This window comes from Thermobia domestica, chromosome 1, assembly GCF_964235325.1.
Source record: "Thermobia domestica chromosome 1, izTheDome1.hap1.1, whole genome shotgun sequence".
Classification (NCBI taxonomy): Eukaryota; Metazoa; Arthropoda; class Insecta; order Zygentoma; family Lepismatidae; genus Thermobia; species Thermobia domestica.
Window position 1 is genome coordinate 206,585,893 of NC_137454.1, and position 19,651 is coordinate 206,605,543.

General features: G+C 36.9%; 1 protein-coding gene across 5 annotated transcripts in view; it reads left to right on the top strand.

The window, feature by feature from the left end:
- kl-2 (dynein heavy chain 2, axonemal kl-2) overlaps positions 1 to 19,651 on the top strand; it is a 564,598-nt gene that overhangs the window by 466,318 nt on the left and 78,629 nt on the right. For all 5 annotated transcript variants that reach the window (XR_014132735.1, XM_081769103.1, XM_081769086.1 and 2 more), the window contains 3 exons: positions 6,110 to 6,276; positions 11,705 to 11,851; positions 18,758 to 19,064. Coding sequence is in view for 4 of the 5 variants with exons in the window: in XM_081769103.1 (XP_081625229.1) it covers positions 6,110 to 6,276; positions 11,705 to 11,851; positions 18,758 to 19,064 (621 nt within the window). In the remaining variant the exon portion in view is untranslated. The remainder of the gene's footprint in view (positions 1 to 6,109; positions 6,277 to 11,704; positions 11,852 to 18,757; positions 19,065 to 19,651) is intronic.

The window sequence follows — 19,651 nt, forward strand, 5'->3', positions numbered from 1 at the left end:
ATGCTAACCGGTTATTATCAAGTGCTGTCAAAATCAACAGATAATTGTAATATTGCAGTTATTGTGGTATTACTTGAGCATTTCTTGAACGTAATAGGAATAAAGAAATATTATTGAATTCTACTGAAGTTTCTTCAGTTTGTACCAAACTGTCATACGGATAAGAAGTAAGTAGTAGCAGATCTCGGTCAGTTTTCTAAGATAAAAACTCTTCTCACAGAGGGCTGCAGAGAGTTCGCGTTGAATAATCCTAAATGATGTTTTTACATTACCGGTAATTTCACTTAGCCGTGGCCTGATCATTAATAAGATATCTAAATTAACATTATTTTTTAAAAAAATCATTTACCAACATAATCTGAATTCCATGAATTTTGTTGTCATCCCGGCGCCCCGGTCGCCCCGCCCACGCGACGGCCCTGACTGAGAGTGGATTATTTTCGGCATCAAAGGCTCATGAGAACATCTTGAATTCTTCATACAATTCCAGTCCATCTTTTTTGCAGTTAATGTTTGTTCTAAGTTTCTGCAGCACTTCATAAGGTCTTCGTCGCTCATGTCAATCAAATGTTTAACCTGGTATAGAAAACCAAATATGTGTTCATGTTTCTTTAGAGCTTCGAATCATGGTTCACAGCTTCGTCGGATCGTCTCAACAATTACATAGAAATATTCTGTTTCGAAGCAGTCTTGTGCAGAAAGCTCTCGGTCCTCGTTCTCAGTTTCCTAAGATAATTGTTCTTTTTTTCTTTCTTTTTCTGACAGTCTTGAAAATTGTTTCAATTCCCACTTTTTTCGTGACTTCTCTCGCTGTTAGCAGGGTAGTCTGGAAACCACTTTCCCAGTAGTCGTCAAGTCATTTCAGAAACATTTCCAAGTGCTTCCTTGTCACACCTAAGTTCATTTTCTCACCTTGCCACCTTGCCTCACTTATGACATTATTTTTTTGTAAGGAGCTCGTACCATATTACAAGTGAGGTGACAAATTCGTAAATTGTTATTTCATCTTCTAGTGACTCGCACTCACTGACCAATACACAGTACTTCTTTCAGACAAATTTTGCAGTGCCTCGCACATACTGTTAAGCTGGTATCTGGGTGCTTTGACGGATTCTACTTTGCATTGCCACCTTGTTTCCGACAGATGCTTCAAATAAATCTGGACATGTTCTTTAAGAATAGCTCATCTTTCACTTGAGCCAGAAAAATAATGTGTACAGTCTGTAGAATTCCAAAGAAGGACTTAGTGCGTACACAGGAACTAGCCGCGTCCTTCAACACCAAGTTCCAGTTGTGGCTTCCACAGGGTACAAAAAATTGAGATTTACATTGTGAATTCTTCTTTGCACGCCGCTCTTTCCTCCACGCATATTTGCGCTATTATCATAGCCTTGGCCTTTACAGTCTTGCAATGATAGTCCCAGTTGTTCAACTTCGGTAAAAATGTAACATGCTAAGCTTTCAGGTGTAGTTTCCTTGACAGCTATAAAGCCCACAAAGTGATCTTCGATTTCGTCTGTGGTTTTGTTAATAAAACGCAGTATCAGTGAGAGCTGTTCAACACGAGCGACATCTCCAGCGCAGTCAACAATAATTGAAAAGTACTTACTCTTCACGATTTCACTTTTTTCGCGATTTCAGCTTTGATGTTAGTCGCAAGCGGTTGTGTAAGTTCATCTTGAACATTCTTTTCAAAGTAATGGTCCTTAACTTACTTGATCGCTTCTCGAAAATGATCTCGTAGGGTTGGATCAAATAAAGCTATTAACTTGACCAAGTCCAAAATATTACCACTGGAATCTGAATCCAGTTACTCTTTGTGTTCCCTGAATGGTAAATTATGAGATGGTAAATATTGCACAATTGCGAGTAACCTTGTCAAAATTTATTTGCAGCTCTGCTTTTCTGCTTCAATTTGACTTAAGTTGATTTTAATGTCCCTTTTCAGCAGCGAGGCTATATGAGACGTGGACCTTCTGATTAACGTGGAATCCGAACCACATGAGCTCCCGCCGGGAATCGAACCCGGGTCTCCCGCGCCAAAGGCGCGTACGCTAACCGCTTAGCCAAGGGGTGTGGATAGTTGTTGCGAGTTGCAGTCCATTTTCTAAATCTAACCGTTTCAATACACACTCTTTGTAGGGCTTGCTCGTTTCGTGAGATTTCACAATCACCAAGGTGCTTGCAATCGCTTATTCCCCAATAGGAACCGAAACTTGTACTTATGCAGGAAAACAACGACATGCAAAACGGTAAACTGCATCTTTTGCTTTGTAATAAATTATCCAACGCCTGTCTTGCTTCTCACCATTACTTAAAATTCTAATGTAGCGAAATTCACGAAAACGCCGTCCATTTTCATTTACGGGAAAGACATCTACTTTCATTCGAATAGGGCCCTTACACACTATCAAAGTTCGCTCCTTGTCTCTCATTTGCTGTAGCCATAATCCTGGGTCAATCTCCACATTTCCATTAGACACTTCACAGACCCTTTCATTTGTTGGTGACTACGCTGATTGGTGCAAAATGGCATATGAGGACGAACGCGATGATTCCACAAATTGTAGTAGGCCTACTGGCTGTGGTATCTCAACTCTGCTGCTGGGTGCCACTTCTACTTCAGCTGCCGTTGTATGTTCACACTCAGTTTTACCAACGGATTGACACACTAACACTTTTTCTTGAACTTGATTTTCAGTTTTATAATATTTGGGCAATGATCCACGAAGTTGTTCTTTCTCCTTTCTTCTTTCAGATTGTTTTTCTTTTGGTACTTCTTGATTCAGATTTTCTATTGACAGCCCGATCACGCGAAGTCATGTTTCTAAACTAGTCACACACAATAAACCAAAATATCAACAAACTTTCAGACTTCACGCGACACTCCAATTTAAAAACTCCAAACTGAAACACTTCGTAGTTTTTTTAACCAACAATTTAACCAATAGTTCTTATTGTTGTAATCCGACTTCACATCACTTATTGCCTACCTTTAGATCAGAGAAAAAATAGTTATACACAGCATTTGCTAATTTTCTCCTTCCACATACGTTTCGCATGGTAGACGTTTACTAAAGTACTAAAGCTATACAAGTGGATCCGTCTGTTGTTATAAATCTCAATAAATCATTCTACAAATACATACTATCTAATACACAAAAACAAACTGCTTGCTTAGAATATTGATCTATAAACTCTTTGTAAGCTTATCAGATAATTTCTGTACAGCTTTAGTTTCATCTGTGAAAAATAACTTAAATTTTAGTGCCATCTAGGATTATTAGTACATATTATTTCGAGTATGCTCATTAGGTTTGCTATATTTTATACCCTACTTGCTGGCTAAAAGACGTGTATTAAATATGTAAACAGTTTTTTTTTCATTTGTTATTTTCTCTCATATGTTTTTTTTTTTTTAATTAAAATATGCGATGTTGCATATGCTTTAATTAATATGTGGAGCCTTTCTCTGCGCGGGACCCCGGGCAATGACCCGGTTCGCCTGCATCAAAAGCCGCCTCTGTGTGTGAGTTATCCAAAGCTCTGCATAGTACTATCACATTGAAAAACACAATAAGCGATACATAATACTATTATAGTTGTTGAATACGATAAGGTTTTTACATATTTGTAACATTGGTCACCCTTCAGATAAAGAACACTCTGTTAAAACATATTTGGTCTAGGAATTAATTCGTGCGGGTGGACAAGAGATGGCGCAACGAACGGAGCGTCCCACAGTTCCGTGTATCCACACATGTGTTGCAAACCCCTGTCATCGCGTATCGTTCGTAGTATAGGGCAGTGGATTAAAGCGTCAACAACACCAGTTTGTAGTTAAGTGAACATGGCGCAATTTGTGCCTGATAAAGTGTTTTTGCGGGGTGTCCTGCTTCATTACTTTAACATGCAGAAAAGTGCGACTGAAAGTCATCGTATTTTGGTGGAAGTGTATGGTGACCATGCTCTAGCTGAGCGAACGTGTCAGAAGTGGTTTGCACGGTTTAGAAGTGGTGATTTCGGCTTGGCAGACCAAGAGCGAGCTGGACAGCGAAAAAAATTTCAAGACGAAGAATTGACAGCATTGCTCGAGCAGGATTCGTGTCAAACGCAGGAACAACTTGCAGCAGCATTAGGCGTTGATCAAACAACAGTCTCCAAACGCTTGAAAGCCATGGGAATGATTCAAAAGATGTCACATTGGGTTCCACATGAATTGAAAGACAGAGACGTTGAAAGACGAAAAACCATTTGCGAATTGCTGCTTCAACGACAGAGCAGAAAGGGGTTTCTGCATCGAATTTTTACGGGTGATGAGAAGTGGATCCATTACGAGAACCCTAAACGAAAAAAGGCCTGGTGAAACCAGGTGAACCAGGTCCATCACAACCAAAACGAGATATTCACTGTGCAAAGGTTATGCTGTGCATATGGTGGGATATGAAAGGTGTGATGTACTATGAGCTGCTGCAACCGGGTGAAACTATGAATGGAGAACGTTATTGACGACAATTAATGCGTTTGAAGCAAGCTCTGGCCAGAACACGACCAGAATGGGAGAACAGACATGATAAACTTATTGTTCAACATGATAACGCTCGCCCACATGTCGCAAAACCGGTCAAAACCTATTTAGAAAATGTCGGATGGGAAGTTTTACCCCACCCGCCGTATTCACCAGACGTTGCTCCTTCGGACTACTACTTGTTCGATTGCATGAACAACGATTTGATTGGACAGCGGTTTACTTCTTCAGAAGATATCGAAACATGGGTCTCTGACTGGATCGCTTCCAAGGATGAGGACTTCTTTCGCCACGGAATCCGTACATTGCCTGACAGATGGGCGAAAGTGGTGGCTAGCGATGGACAATATTTTTCTTAAGGTATTTATGTATTTTGTGTTTGTACTACAGCTTCAATGTGTGCGTACCAACCGCACGAATTAATTCCTAGACCAAATACATAATGTAAATATATCGAGAAAAGAAATATATACTTCTTTATTTAGCAGTATATATTTCTTTTCTCGATAAAACAAGTATAAAACAAGAAGGAAAAGATTTTAAAATATAAAGATTACACAGGCTTCTTGATAACAATATTCTACCATGAATAATATTAATAATAATAACACTAAAAAATGTTTACATGTTGTAGGCATTTACATGTTAGGAATACAGATATTCTGCTTATTAGCTGAAAGTTATCTTTATCAACCAGAGAGTTGAACTCGAGGTCAACGAAGGGGAGATAAATAGATTGAACGAGGAGGGCAACTTCCATACGACAGATAATCGTTCTGACTAATTAGAAGACAAAACATTCAACAATAATTCGTATTTAAAATGAATATTTAAAAATACTAATCCGAAAAAAAAAAAAAAAAAAAATTGAAGTCGCTACAGGTACAGGTTGTCCTTCACTGATTTTAGTAACGATCTGATGTTGCCCGGATGTTTGTGAATAACTGTTATACCTTGTCTGGCAAGTATTCTACTGAGTTTACCAGAGGTGTGGCCGATGAAAGGTAATACGGCAGGGAGAGATAGTCCTTCTCAGTCTCGACTTTTTCAATTACTTTGTATTGGAATGTAACATTCCTTTTTATATTGATCATATTGGCCATATTGATCTTTATAAAACTGACATAATTAAACAAAGGTAACTGAATTCCTTACAACTTTTCTGGTCACTTACGGAGATTACTGCTCTGTGGGTCAAGACGTGTGTAAGACGTTGTGACGTATGGTGAAAGCTGCTGGCATTGAGATAAAAATCTGTCTGTATCGACTTCCTATATATGTTGTGTACTAATGTTCCTTCAGGTTTACGGATCGGTAAATTTGATCTGAGGATGACAACTGTTAAGAAAATCCCGTAGTGTTTCAGGTCCATGTGGCCAGATAGCAGCAGTATCCTCTACATATCTAAAGGAATAGGAAGACTTAAGAACGGCCGCGTCAAGAACTTCATGTTTGAACAATGACAGTCTCTGAAGGTGAATGTATTGTCTGCATTTAAAACTTCAGAAGATAATATTTTCACCTAGCGATATCTCGAGAAAACTTATTTGACAATAATTCTACTTCTTTTACTTTCTGTAGGAACACATGCCGTGGTTTATTTGAGAACCATAAGCTGCTTTTCTCCTTCCATATGTGTGTTAAAATTCTCCAAGCTACGGGAAAAGTTAATCGAACAGAGTTCAATTTTCTACTAAAAGGAGGAGTTGTTTTGGACCGTGAAGGCCAAATGGAGAACCCTTGTACAGGTAAGCTGTTTTTTATTTATTTCTTTTCCATGTAAGAAATGACGAGAATGTTTATAGTATATCGCCTTGTGTATACCTTTTGTTTTCTATAGGAAACCCAACGCTTTTATTTTGATTATATTGCAACCAGCAATTGCCGTGAGATCATGCACTTAACAACAATGGACAGTATTATCACTGCCATTTAAATTATAACTACTGTTTTTGTAGTTGTAGGAGCAAAGGGAAAGTTTTACATAAGAGATTTCGTTACTCAGTGCAGTGAATTATTTTATATTTATATATTAACTCTTTGATGTGAAGTGTCATGGAAGAGTGCGGGTTGGAATACGATGTTTCTGTGGGTGTAAAATTTCAGGATGAGCGAAGAAACCACCAGAAGATGTGCAAGCTATTCGAACATTACAGATTATTGAAGCTGTTAGGCACTCAGCCGTAATCAGTTGTTGTCCCTTTTAGCATGATGGATTCGATTCTTCTGCTACTAATCAGCATAGCGCCAATATATGATGTAATGCTTTGGGTTGGATTGAGGCACATTGAAATCCTTGTGAGGGAAAGCCAATATATCACGTGAAATTTTTTGATGGTTCGTATACACTGGAACACTAAACATAAAAGATCCAGCGTTCCCAACTAGCCTTGGAGATCAGTAAAATTATACGAGTTATGATTTCTCTACTTAATCATTGCGGTTTAGAGCTAGTTCTATTCTTTAACAACTATTAATACTAACTGTGTGATTAATACATAAGGCTGGCGAGGTAATATACCTCACCAGAGTCGAACTGGCTATCTCCTGAGTCCGTTCAGTGATCATGGCCAGAATCCGTAGCATGGTCACCAAGACCGCGTCACCGTATTTCATGTCACTTAATCTTACCTGTAGACATTCATAAAAACATCACTTGAAAAGTAAAAAAACAACGGCAGCACAAAATTACTGAAACTGAATTACACTGTTGTAGAATATTCACAATTGAAATAAAAAAAATAATTTTAAAACACCGAGCTTGCAACATATCTTCTACCGCGTTCCTTTAACACTATTCCATGCACATTTTTAAGCACAAAAAAAAAAAAAAAAAAAAAAAAAGGAACTCACTTGATTAATAATAATAAAATAAAGCTATCATCAGAAAAATATTATGTTTTTACCTAAATTTCGTTATTATTGATTAGAAAACAACATATATGAAAAAACTTCGATGTTTCTTTGCACCCGTGAAACGTACTGCGCTCGAGGAGAACGAGACACAAACGAGTGTTCATTTCGTTAAAAATTTCCAAAAATCCAAGTCGTAATATAACACTAAAATTTCCAGTGGCAAAACAAACGGCTCAGGAACTTTTGAGTCTCAATTTACATTTCGATAGTAATTTCTGATAAGCCATACGAATTGGCTTTTGCACTTACCATTATTTGCTGCTACTATGATCGTTCAAAGAGCTATTTTCTTACTGTTTTCCCTCCCTTCCGTTGACAAAATTTTTCACTTGAGCAAGAGCTGCCTTTCACATAACGTAAAAATTATTTTTAGACACGCACCTGTAATAGTGTAATAGTGAATAATCTGTGAAGAATGTGGAAGAGTGTAATAGTAAATAATCTGTGAAGAATGTGGAAGAATTACATAGTGAATAATCTGTGGAGAATGTGGTATAGCAAATAGTCTGTGAAGAGTGTTAGACGACGGTGAATAGTCTGTGATGAGCATGAGGATGGCTGGCTTTGGCATGAGTCAAAGAGTTCGTGTGAGCAAGAATGAAGTTGGGGTATGCAAGTGGGCTTGTTAGAAGTATTGTGAAGAATATTATTTAGTAGCATGGGGATAAAAAAAATTAGTAAGGCACTTTTGAAGTTTGTGTGCATGTACCCTTGTCCGTAAATAAAGAGTACCTTAGTTTGGAGGTAGCAGATTTCCTATCCAGACTACCGATTAATGAGTCACCAGTGGATGTAAAAATAGACGAAAAAGAGTTGATAAGCCAAATAATGTTGGCACCATTAACGGTCCAAGAAGTCATGGAGGCATCGGAAGCAGACCGACTATTATGTCAGGTGAGAGAATGGATAATAAAAGGCTGGCCCAGGAAGTTGAAGGAAGAACATAATACTACAGAGTTAAGAACATTCTTTAACAAAAAGCAAAGACTTCCAGTTGTGAACAAATGTGTGATTATGGAAGGCAAAATTGTACTCCCACATAAGCTAAGGAAGAAATATCTGGAACAGCTACACAGGAATCACCTAGGTGCTTGGAGAATGCTGGCTGTAGCTAAAGAAGCAGTTTGGTGGCCAGGTTTAGACCGTGATATCAAAAAAATGAACGAATTTTGTGAAACGTGTAATAGCATGCATAGGAATAACCCTAAGAATCAATATAGTAGTTGAAAAGCAGAAGCACAACCGATGGGAAGAGTGCATGTAGATCACTTTGATTGTGTGGGATCTAAATTTTTGCTGTTAGTGGACAGTTATTCAAAATGGATCCAAGTGTGGAATGTAAATTCAACGACAGCATCTGAAACTAAACAAAAGTTAGACGAGTTTTTTCAAATTTTCGGGTATCCAAAGACTTTAGTATCAGATAACGGACCTCCGTTCGCATCATTTGAGTTCACGACATACCTAAAGAAAAGAGACATCAAGGCAGTGCTAACCCCACCATACAACCCAGAAAGCAATGGAATCGCTGAAAAAGCTGTGCAGACAGTAAAGCAGCTTTTAAGAAAACAGTTTTTAGACAATAAATATGCATGGAACCGTAGATTCGGAGAGCATAAGCTGAAAGAAATATTATACATGCTTCGATTCACACCGAGTAAGGCAACAGGGAAACCACCAGCAGAATTGATGTTAAATTTCCAACCACGCACAATGTTTAATGTAGTACAGAAGGAAGTGTTTGAACGCGGCAAGAAAGACAAGAAAGAAGTGGAGCAACAAGAAAAGAATGAAGTGGTCTGGGTGAAGAGCTATCGCGATCGTTTTCCTAAATTTATCAGGAGGATATATGGTTTCTTTGCCGAAAGAACCCGCTCGCAGACGCAACAGTGGAAGATGTACAACTGCCTAGAAGTCCAAACATAAATTCAGAAAGTGACAGGACATCAGTCAGAGAGCAAGATCAACACCTACCAAGACAACACTCAGAAGATGGCAGAACACCAGTACGAGACCCAGATAGGCAGCTACCAACAAGATATCCAGGAGATGGCAGAACATCAGCAGAGCAGCAAGATTGGCAGCTACCAAGAAGATCCGGAAGGATTAGGAGACCACCTAATAGATTGTTAAAAAAAAAAAAAAAAAAAAAAAAATCGGGGGGAGAGTGTAATAGTGAATAATCTGTGAAGAATGTGGAAGAGTGTAATAGTAAATAATCTGTGAAGAATGTGGAAGAATTACATAGTGAATAATCTGTGGAAAATGTGGTATAGCAAATAGCCTGTGAAGAGTGTTAGACGACGGTGAATAGTCTGTGATGAGCATGAGGATGGCTGGCTTTGGCATGAGTCAAAGAGTTCGTGTGAGCAAGAATGAAGTTGGGGTATGCAAGTGGGCTTGTTAGAAGTATTGTGAAGAATATTATTTAGTAGCATGGGGATAAAAAAATTAGTAAGGCACTTTTGAAGTTTGTGTGCATGTACCCTTGTCCGTAAATAAAGAGTACCTTAGTTTGGAAGTAGTTATTATCAATAGTAAAAGTAACACAAGTATAGTAGCACCATTGCACAATTTAGAAGACCTCCTAATAAGGAAATCGCAATCTGCCGCTTGAACGAAGACAGGAGAAAAGAAAATATTATCTTGGCTCCTGGTTGCTTTGCAACTCGAAAAGAAAAATGTATTATTGATTCGGATCCAAGACAACATTATACGAGCCTATAATTACATGCTCTCTCCTATGGTTACACGCTCTATCTTAAAGCACTAGGTATTTCAGTTCGGAGTACATGAAGAATATTGCATTTGGACTTAAATTGTGATACATTTAAAATGGTGGTTTTGAGATAATTAAACCAAAAGGACTGAGAAGAACAAAACACTTTTGTAGAAAATTATACATGGAGCTTTAAGAAATGATGAAGTTCTTTTAATGGCTAATGAGTCATATTTATATATGAATAGTCGCGTAAATAAATAGAACTATCACTAATAGTTCGACTGCAAACTATATCAACTTCTTCTTTGATCTAAACGTATGGTGTAGTGTAGCAAATACTGTCGTTATAAAGTAGCATTAGTTTAATGTAGACATGTATTTAGTGACGATGAATTGTAAACTATGTGTGTCCATGTGGTGCAACTTCCTTACACCAGAAGTGAATAGACATAGCAGTGTACATGTAATGTTTCCAACAAAATGAGGCAAGAGTCCATACTGCTTGAGTTTCCATGAATGTTATTGAAGAATCTTGTCCCTTATTTGTCATTCCCAACCTGGCAATTCGTCTTGGCCTGCTCTATCACATGATTTTTCAATGTGCAATTATTTCCTTTGGGGCTATGTTAAAGAGAAAGTTTTCATCAAGAGCCACGTTTGAAGGAAGAACTAAAAGTTACTGTTCTCCAGGAAATGAAGTCATATTCAAAGACATGCAACGCGCAGTGCAGAGTTTCAGTTTACGGTTCAGAAATGCTTTCATAGCAAATAGAAAATAGAAAATAGAAAATAGATTACATTTAGTTGTAAAATTTATTGAAAAACCTGTGATAGTTTCCCATGTAATTAGAAGTGATATGTTTATAAATCTATGCAATAAAAAATAGGATTTTGCAAAATTTAAAAGGGATATTTTAAATCCGTCAAAATTCCCTACTGAGTTGATGGATGTTTTGAGTTTAACGTCACTCTCAGTAGCGAGGCTATATGAGACGGGACCTACTGATTAACGTGGAATCCGAACCATATGAGCTCTTGCCGGGAATCGAACCCGGGTCTCTCACGCCAAAGACACGTACGCTAACCGCTTAGCCACGAAGGAGCTCAGAATTCCCTACTAGATCTATGTTGATTTAAGCGTTATATAGAATAGTCTACATAGAGACTTATATGCAGAGAGATCAGCAAATAAGATGATTCTGTATTATTATGTTTGGTGTATTCTTATATTAATTTATAGTAATGAATGGTGCAAGTTTATGTATTTATTTTAACTTCTGTCGTAGTTTTCGTAATATACACTTTAAAGATAATTCCATCTTATTAGCATGTTCAATCCATTTTGTATTTCTTATTTTACTTCCCTAGTAACTATTATCATAAATTGCTTGTCAGGAGAATACATTTAAAAAAGAAATAAATAAATAAATATAAATTCACGAAATGAAGAAAATAACTTTAAGTGGCCGTATGTTGATTGGCTCAGTAAATTTTTATTTTGGGTACCTAATATTTGTTTTTCTATTTTCCTTATTAAGGTTGGTTATCAGATACTGCTTGGGATAATATTACAGAATTAGATAAACTACCTGGTTTTCATGGTGTAGTCAACACATTTGAGCAGTTTCCTCGAGATTGGCATGCCTGGTATACACACACAGAACCGGAAACCTTGCCGTTGGTTGGTAAGTAGCAATATGTTTAAAGTACATAAAATATTAAAACAAAGAGGAATTTAAAGTAGCATTACATCTGAAGATAATTTGATTAATTGGATTGTTATCTAGCCTATCGTACATATTGCAGTTTTTCCTACCTGTTCAAGCACGCTTGAAGTCTGTAATTTTCTTCTGAACCGTGTCTGCTGCCGCTGTTCGTAGCAACACCACTTCCATTCTCTCAAATACCCGAAATGCATTGTCTGGCATCGTGTTGCTGTGTTCGAAAAGATAGCGTTGCAAGTTTTCCAAATTTTGGAATCGCTTCTTTGGAACTCACGGATTGTTTCACATTTTCCGCTTCCCCTGTATCATTGGAATCTGCTTCATCTTCATTCGTAGCCCCCCTCACGCTTTCCACAATTGAATTATCAACATCGGGATCCTTAATTACAAACGCATCATCTGCAGCGACGTACTCGACAGATTCATTTCTTGTGTCGCTGCTTCCTGAAATTCACTCCAAGTGTCATCTTTCAATCTAGCGATGCACAAACACGAGTTAAAAAATCAACTTGCGGCGTGTTCCTACCTTACAGCTACCGAAAAACGCAGCTCACTTTCTCTCCATGTCTAACACAATGAGCTCCAGTGAAAACAGAGATTTATTTTTAACGTCGACCTTGAACTCTGGTGGACGCGAGTTGTCGGAAAAATCTGCACCCAGGGCGATTTTTGCTGTCATCCGAGTGGGAGGAGAGGTGTAAGTCATGCCTGGCTTGCACAGCGACAACAGCTATGAAAACCAATTTTGCGGTACCTGAGTTATCCACGAGCAGGAGAAAAGAAAACACAATTCCATTCTGAAAACTTCGCTATAAGCCGTCTTTACGGAAAATATTGTTCGTAATATGCGATCATTTCTTCCAAGTTTTAAATAGGCGGTGTGACGGGGATTTCATTTATGTTCGTAATATCTAATAATTCGCTATTTCCGAGTTCGTTATAAGTGAACTGCACTGTAGTACTTCTAGTAGATTTCGACTACCTGCCTGATGCTAATAGATGTCGCTAGCTGTGCTAACCCTTGCTTCTCAATGATCTAAATGAACACATGTCGTTTATAACGAAGTCCTTGAATAAATGCACAAATATGGCATGGAATAAAAAAATAAATACATTTGCTAAGTGACCCGAAGGCTTGGTGGGAAGAACTAATTACAGTAATTAGTAGAATCACCGTATTTGTATGTGCAGTGTACATTCTTCCCGAATCAAGTGTAGTAATATATGAACAATTCTATTAATTTATTGAGACTAATTGCCCAATAGGTAGCAACATTCTCTGCATAGGAGATTTCAATGTTCCTGAAATAACTGGTTGTGATTTTGATTTCTTATCATCGACAACAAATAGTAAAAAATTATATAACTTTATGTCCTTATATAATTTAGCGTCATTTAATAATATTCAGAACAGTAATGGCCGAACTCTAGATTTAATATTATCAAATATTGATAAGCTTCTCGTTCAAAGAGAATGTCCTCTTATTACTAAGGAAGACAGGTGCCATCCAGCAATAAGTGTCTTTCTCCCATTAAACTTTCCAAAGAAAGAAAACAGAGAAGCTAAAGTATCTGGTTTCAACCTTAGGAAAGCAGATTTCAAAACATTATACGTTGAACTGCACAAAATAAACTAGAGCTGTCTTTCGCAAACAAATTATATCAATAGTGTTATATGCAACTCTTACAACATGGTTAATGATGTATTTAGCATGTGTATTCTCCGTAAGAAACATGTTAATCGAAAGAATCCGAGCTAGTGCACTTATAGTATAATTTGAAATGTAAAATCCAAATGATATCATCATAAAAAATTGAAAAGTGGAATAACTGCAAGCCTATATCATCGTGAAAAATTTCATAAGTTACGTAAACAGATAAAAACTGACATATCAGTTGCATATAAAACATTCATTCTTGAATCTGAACTTTCTATTCATAATGATCCGGGCCAACTTTGGAGTTTTGTCAAAAGCAAAACCAAACATATGTCATCAGTCTCCTTGAAAGAAAGAAATCATGATAATGAGATTGCTCAGGCTTTCGTACATTACTTTCAATCTGTTTATAACAATGTCTCAGCAAAATATGAGGTATACAGTTTAATATCTAACAAGACGGAATACAGTTACCTGTTGGACAGCTTTCAACTTGGAGAAATACAACTGCAAGGAACTGATGTGACTATAAAGGCACTTAAACCAAAAGCGTCATGTGGAACTGATGGTATTCCTCCGTATGTTGTCAAAGGCTGTATTGATATATTCAAGCTTCCGCTCCATACTATATTCAATATGTCCGTAAGAACATGCACTTTTCCGGACATATGGAAAGAAAATTTAGTGTGTCCAGTGCAAAAGTCTGGAAATAAAAGCGAAATACAAAACTTCAGACCTATAGATATATTATCTCTTTTTGCCAAAATCCTTGAGAATATTTTATATACACGAATTTTGAATCACGTAAAGCCAGCTATATTAATATATCAACATGGTTTCTTACACAATAGATCTACTGCAACAAACCTAGCAGTTACAACAAATTTTATAGCAACAGAGTTAGAAAAAGGCGGTCAGGTAGACGTTATTTATACCGACTAAAGTAAGGCATTCGATGTCGTGGATCATAGTATTCTAATAGCGAAATTCGCAAGCCTAAACCTTACAAAGGCGGCAATAGAATATATTGTGTCCTATTTATGTAATCGGAAACAATCTATTCTATACAAGGGACATACCGGACAGTACATATGATTTGTGATGTAAGGTACTACTAAGGAAGATTTTTGGGAAATTCGACGAGGGAGGAGGGGGGAATAGTCATAGTGTATTATTGGCGAAGCTAAACCATCATGTTTTAAGAGGATATCGAATTTAGGGTAAAGATTGTTACCCGTAGAAACCCACAGGGCTCAATATGTTAAGACAAATGTTGTAATTTTATATATTAACGACTCACCGAACATGGTAAGTCCACATAATAATGTACTGTATGCCGAATGTGCATATTGTATCTAATGTGCTTTTAAATTCCCCAATCAAAACTACCAGACTTCATCAACTTGCGCACAAGTTTGTCAAACGATATAAACCTGGATAGCTTCATATAATCGAAAATAAAACAAGCTTAGTAAGTTTAAAATAATAAATTGATAACGAGTTATACCATTTTCTATCCATATTAATAGAGAACTAATGACTAAATTTTTAGGTGTTTAGATACCTGGAAACGGATTTGAGTTTGTCTTACGTCCTACTACAACACCGAGGTTATGAAGAATAATACGTATTATTAACGTTGACATCGAACCACGACCAGTGATTGAGTTTGCTGCAGTTGTCTGGTGTGCAGACCAACATGCAAAATTAAGCCTTACAGTATAGGCCGTTCCTCACCACAATATGTCACTCCCAGGAAAGCTGGATTACAGGACAGCACCACCGATCCTGGCAATACCTGAAAGTCTCTTATGGGATATAACGCAACATAGAAGTTATACAAATATTTTTATTCGTACATTTATTAAATATTATCAAGCATTAATTTCAGAAATATATATCGTGCAATTTTTATTCGCTGTTAACGTACTGAATTATGTTTTGGGGGAATTATACTTTACCGAGAAGTATTCTCATTCTGCAGAAAAAATGTTAAGATTAATGTCTTCTATGTTTTCTGCACCTAGCATATGTTTGTTTTGAAGCCCAAGTATATTATTGTGCCATATGTGTGTATTTAGGAAACGGTTGAAAAACTTGATATGTATTTTGGAAACAGTAAATATCAAGCTTTTCAGTCTAATTTACGTCACTCTAAACATCTGGTAAAAGCGATTTAGAGCCTATTTTCTGAAAAACTCATCCGAACTCTAGATATGCTTTACTCTGACGAAGTGGAGTTTTTTTTTAACAATGCCTAGTACTTTATCACGAATCAAAAGAATTGCAAGCTATATTAAACAAATACCAGCTGGCCAGGGAATTCACCAGATAAAACATCTAATTGAGGATTTGCTGTTAATATTGAAGGAAAGAATGAGAAATCACAATTGTAGTCCGAAAGATACTAAGTTTTCTTATTTTGTACAAATTAGTTCAGAGACTCTGAAGTAAAAGATATTTGTGCATCCTATGCCCGAAAGAGCAAAGGAACTTCTTACTGCGATAAACTTGATCATATTTCATACTACATGGAATTTTTGTTTATTAATTTTGAATTTAATAATACAAATTTGTTTTCGGAGCCTTGTCCATATTAGCTTGTACAGTATGCATAAATATAGAAGTTGATTCACTTATATTGAACCGAATTTGAATATGCCATTTACCTAAGAAGTGCCATTTTCTATTGACATATACCATCTGCAGGCCACCTCTACTGACTATTGCCCGACACCGAAGTTTCCATCGCAGGAGATGGCATTGCAGCTGGATCATAGGTGTTGCATCCCATTACTCTTTATAGGCTTTCCACAGGCCGGTGATGGTGCGAACTTGACAATGAGATAGGCGCCGCTTGAGGCGTCTGAAAGTACAATAGTCCATTGAGCTGGCGTCTGAACTCTTAACAGGAATGCCAGAGAAGGAAATTGCCGAAATTCCAGTTTCCTATTCTATACGGCGATAGGATTCCAGTGACATTTTCACCGTATGGCAGGATGCTTTGTCTTGGTGCAGTTCAAGCTGGTTTACATTTGTCCGTACAATGCTGTAATTTCATGCTGGTACATTTCAGTCAGAACATGAGTCTGGTAGTACGCAGCATTGATGTTGACGTTTCGTTCCACCTTTCGGAAATGCAGTTTGCCTATGTACGATAAACCGACCACAATCATAAACTCTTTTGGGAAATAGTTCTAGATGTTCGCGTGGGTGTGGTGGATCCAGAACTCTGTGCCGCATATTACTGTATAATACGATTAACAGTGGCACGACCTACACGAAACTTAAGCACTTGACACATTTCTACGACACGCAATGAAGCGAACTTAGCGTCGGAAAGAGCCACAATGACCCTCTCCCAGAATCTGTTCAGTTTCGGTGGTATCAGACTACGCTCGACCATATTGCTCTTCTACGTGATTAACGAGATATTATTGCTTGCTTCGTGGTAATCTTACGGCAATGGGCTGCGCATGCGTGGTACAGTGGCACATTGACTTCAGCTCAGTAATACTGAACCAGCATATGTATTACGTAAATCAATCTCAAACAAAGAAATACATTTAAAATCTCTTTTACTTACGTTCTTTTTCTTACGATGTCTTCATACGAACTCATCACTTAATACTCACAAATTTAATTTAAGCATTAAACATTACTAATAAACCGTGAATCAAAAAAGAAAAACAAATGCCTTCCAGTTCCAGGCAACGAAACTTTTTCTTTTTACTTAGTAACAATAGTTCAAATTTGTTTTCAACTGTTGCATACCAATGACAAGATACAATGTGGAAAATTGTCTGTAGGTTTATTTATTTTCCCTTATATTATTATTATTATTATTATTATTATTATTATTATTATTATTATTATTATTATTATTATTTGCAAATGATCACCTTAACAGCCATTAATCCTATTCTCCTCCTCTACATACCATGTTAAGGTAACGATACTTTCTTCTTGGCTAGGAAGAGAAAGTAAGATTCGCAAATATTGCTGAATCTGAAAAATACTGAATTCGAAGATGTGTGACAAAGTAATAATAAATTTTGTCTAGTTCGTTGTTGTCAGAGATGACTACTTAGATTTTATCAAAAAGATACGCCAAGTTTTTTTCTGAGAAACAAATAAACCAAAGACTTTACTCTAGAGAGGAATAGACGCCGTAGTTCTGCAACAACTAGGCAGCTCTCTTATTTAGTGTTCATTATTTCAACTTCTAATATTCATTGACTTTTCTGCAAGACATTACAGCTTTATCTTGGGTTATAAACTACTCTCCGTTGTTGCTATATCTCATAGCGTGTATTACCAAAATCTTTTTTTTCAACCTTCCGTGATAACTAGAGTAATTCCTATCTTGAATAAAAAAAACCGGTAGATTACTATTTCACTAACACTTCGCAACAGTTGTGTGTCTAAAGTGCGATAGGGATATTTCCTGATTTTTATGCCTTTTAATTATTTTGTTTACAAAAATATTGTATTGCACAAAGATAATTATAACTATAACTTTCTGACACTTATGAATATTAAATTCTAAAGTGCTTCCGAGATGTTACTCTTTATTGAGCTTTATTGTAGCTTTATGAAATAGTATTTTCAAAGTAAATATCTTATTTTAATGGATTTTTAATGTACAGAATGTGTCGGGCATTGACCTTATCGTGACAGGATACGAACAGCCTAGCTGCTGACGTACCCATTAAACCACAACCAGTCAATCAATAAATCAATAATAATAAGTTATTCACAAAACATCCTTAAGTTTCGATATTTTTCCCTATACAAAGCAGTAATCTGATATTTTAAATGCAAATGCCATGTCTTATACTCATTACTCTTTTTTTATAAAATGTCAGTATTCATGTGTTTTTAATTATTACAAGTGACTTATATTGTTAATTAAGCCCTTGTTCTTAACTAGAATACTAATAATTAATTCAACTGTGAAACCAATCGTGACCCATTGTGGTGAAATATGACATGCATTGTCCCTGGTTTATTTCCCGGTGAATATTATGCCTTAGATAAAAAACTTAATAATGTTTCCGATTCCAGTTTTAGCAATCCGTTCCATTTTGTGCAGTGCTGAAAAGAACGTTGAACTCAAAGTAGTCAGTCAAACATGAACTCATTTTCATGTAGTTATTTATAAACAGAACAGGAAATCCTTAACTTGTTTTATTTTATTTCATTATAGGTGAATGGGAAGAGATTTGCAATGAACTTCAGAGAATGTTGTTTGTACGCTGCTTACGACCAGATAGGATGGCTTTTTGTGTCTCAACATTCGTTGTAAATAATTTAGGACCTCGTTTCGTTGAACCTCCTGTTCTAAATATGCAGAGTGTTTTGGAGGACTCAAATGAATACACGCCTCTTATTTTTGTTTTGTCGCCAGGAGTTGATCCAACAAATGCGTTAATAGCTTTATCAGATACGATGGGAGTGAGGGATAGCTTTGCATCCCTCTCCTTGGGCCAAGGACAAGCGCCATATGCTGAAAGGTAATCCGGGTTGCGTTATAAGAGTTTAAGTACAGTATCTCTATTTGATACTAAGAAGTTGTGTGTAAAAATCGTCGACATGGTGTATGATTTTTAATGTACAGTGTGTATCGGCCATTAGCCGTATCGTGGTGGTTACAAATAGCCTCGCTCCTGACGCCTCCCCCTCCATTGAACTATAATCATTCATTCATTCATTTGTGTACGACCAACCATAACCCAAAAGTTTTCTGTAGGATTCGTGTCAAGTGCATGATAAGCCTATGATACCTTTTGGATATTTTTGTATATTTTGTTGGAATATTGTAAAAAGCGTCATTTTTTAAAAACAAAACGTAGAAATTATTTTGTTCAGGTTAACCGGATGTTCTGTCACAAGTAAACTCATGCAATTGCTGTACCCTCAGTTGTCCCGCTCGTACGTTTAAACGAAGAAGTAAGCTGAAGACTGTGGAGCGTAGAAGATTCTCAGTTGCGGCAAGCGACCTGCTCATAATAACAGAATATCTATGATGATGATCAGTTGTCGCGCTGTTGGTCCAGATATCAACGTGAACGTCACTTAACAGATTCATTTTCAACACTTT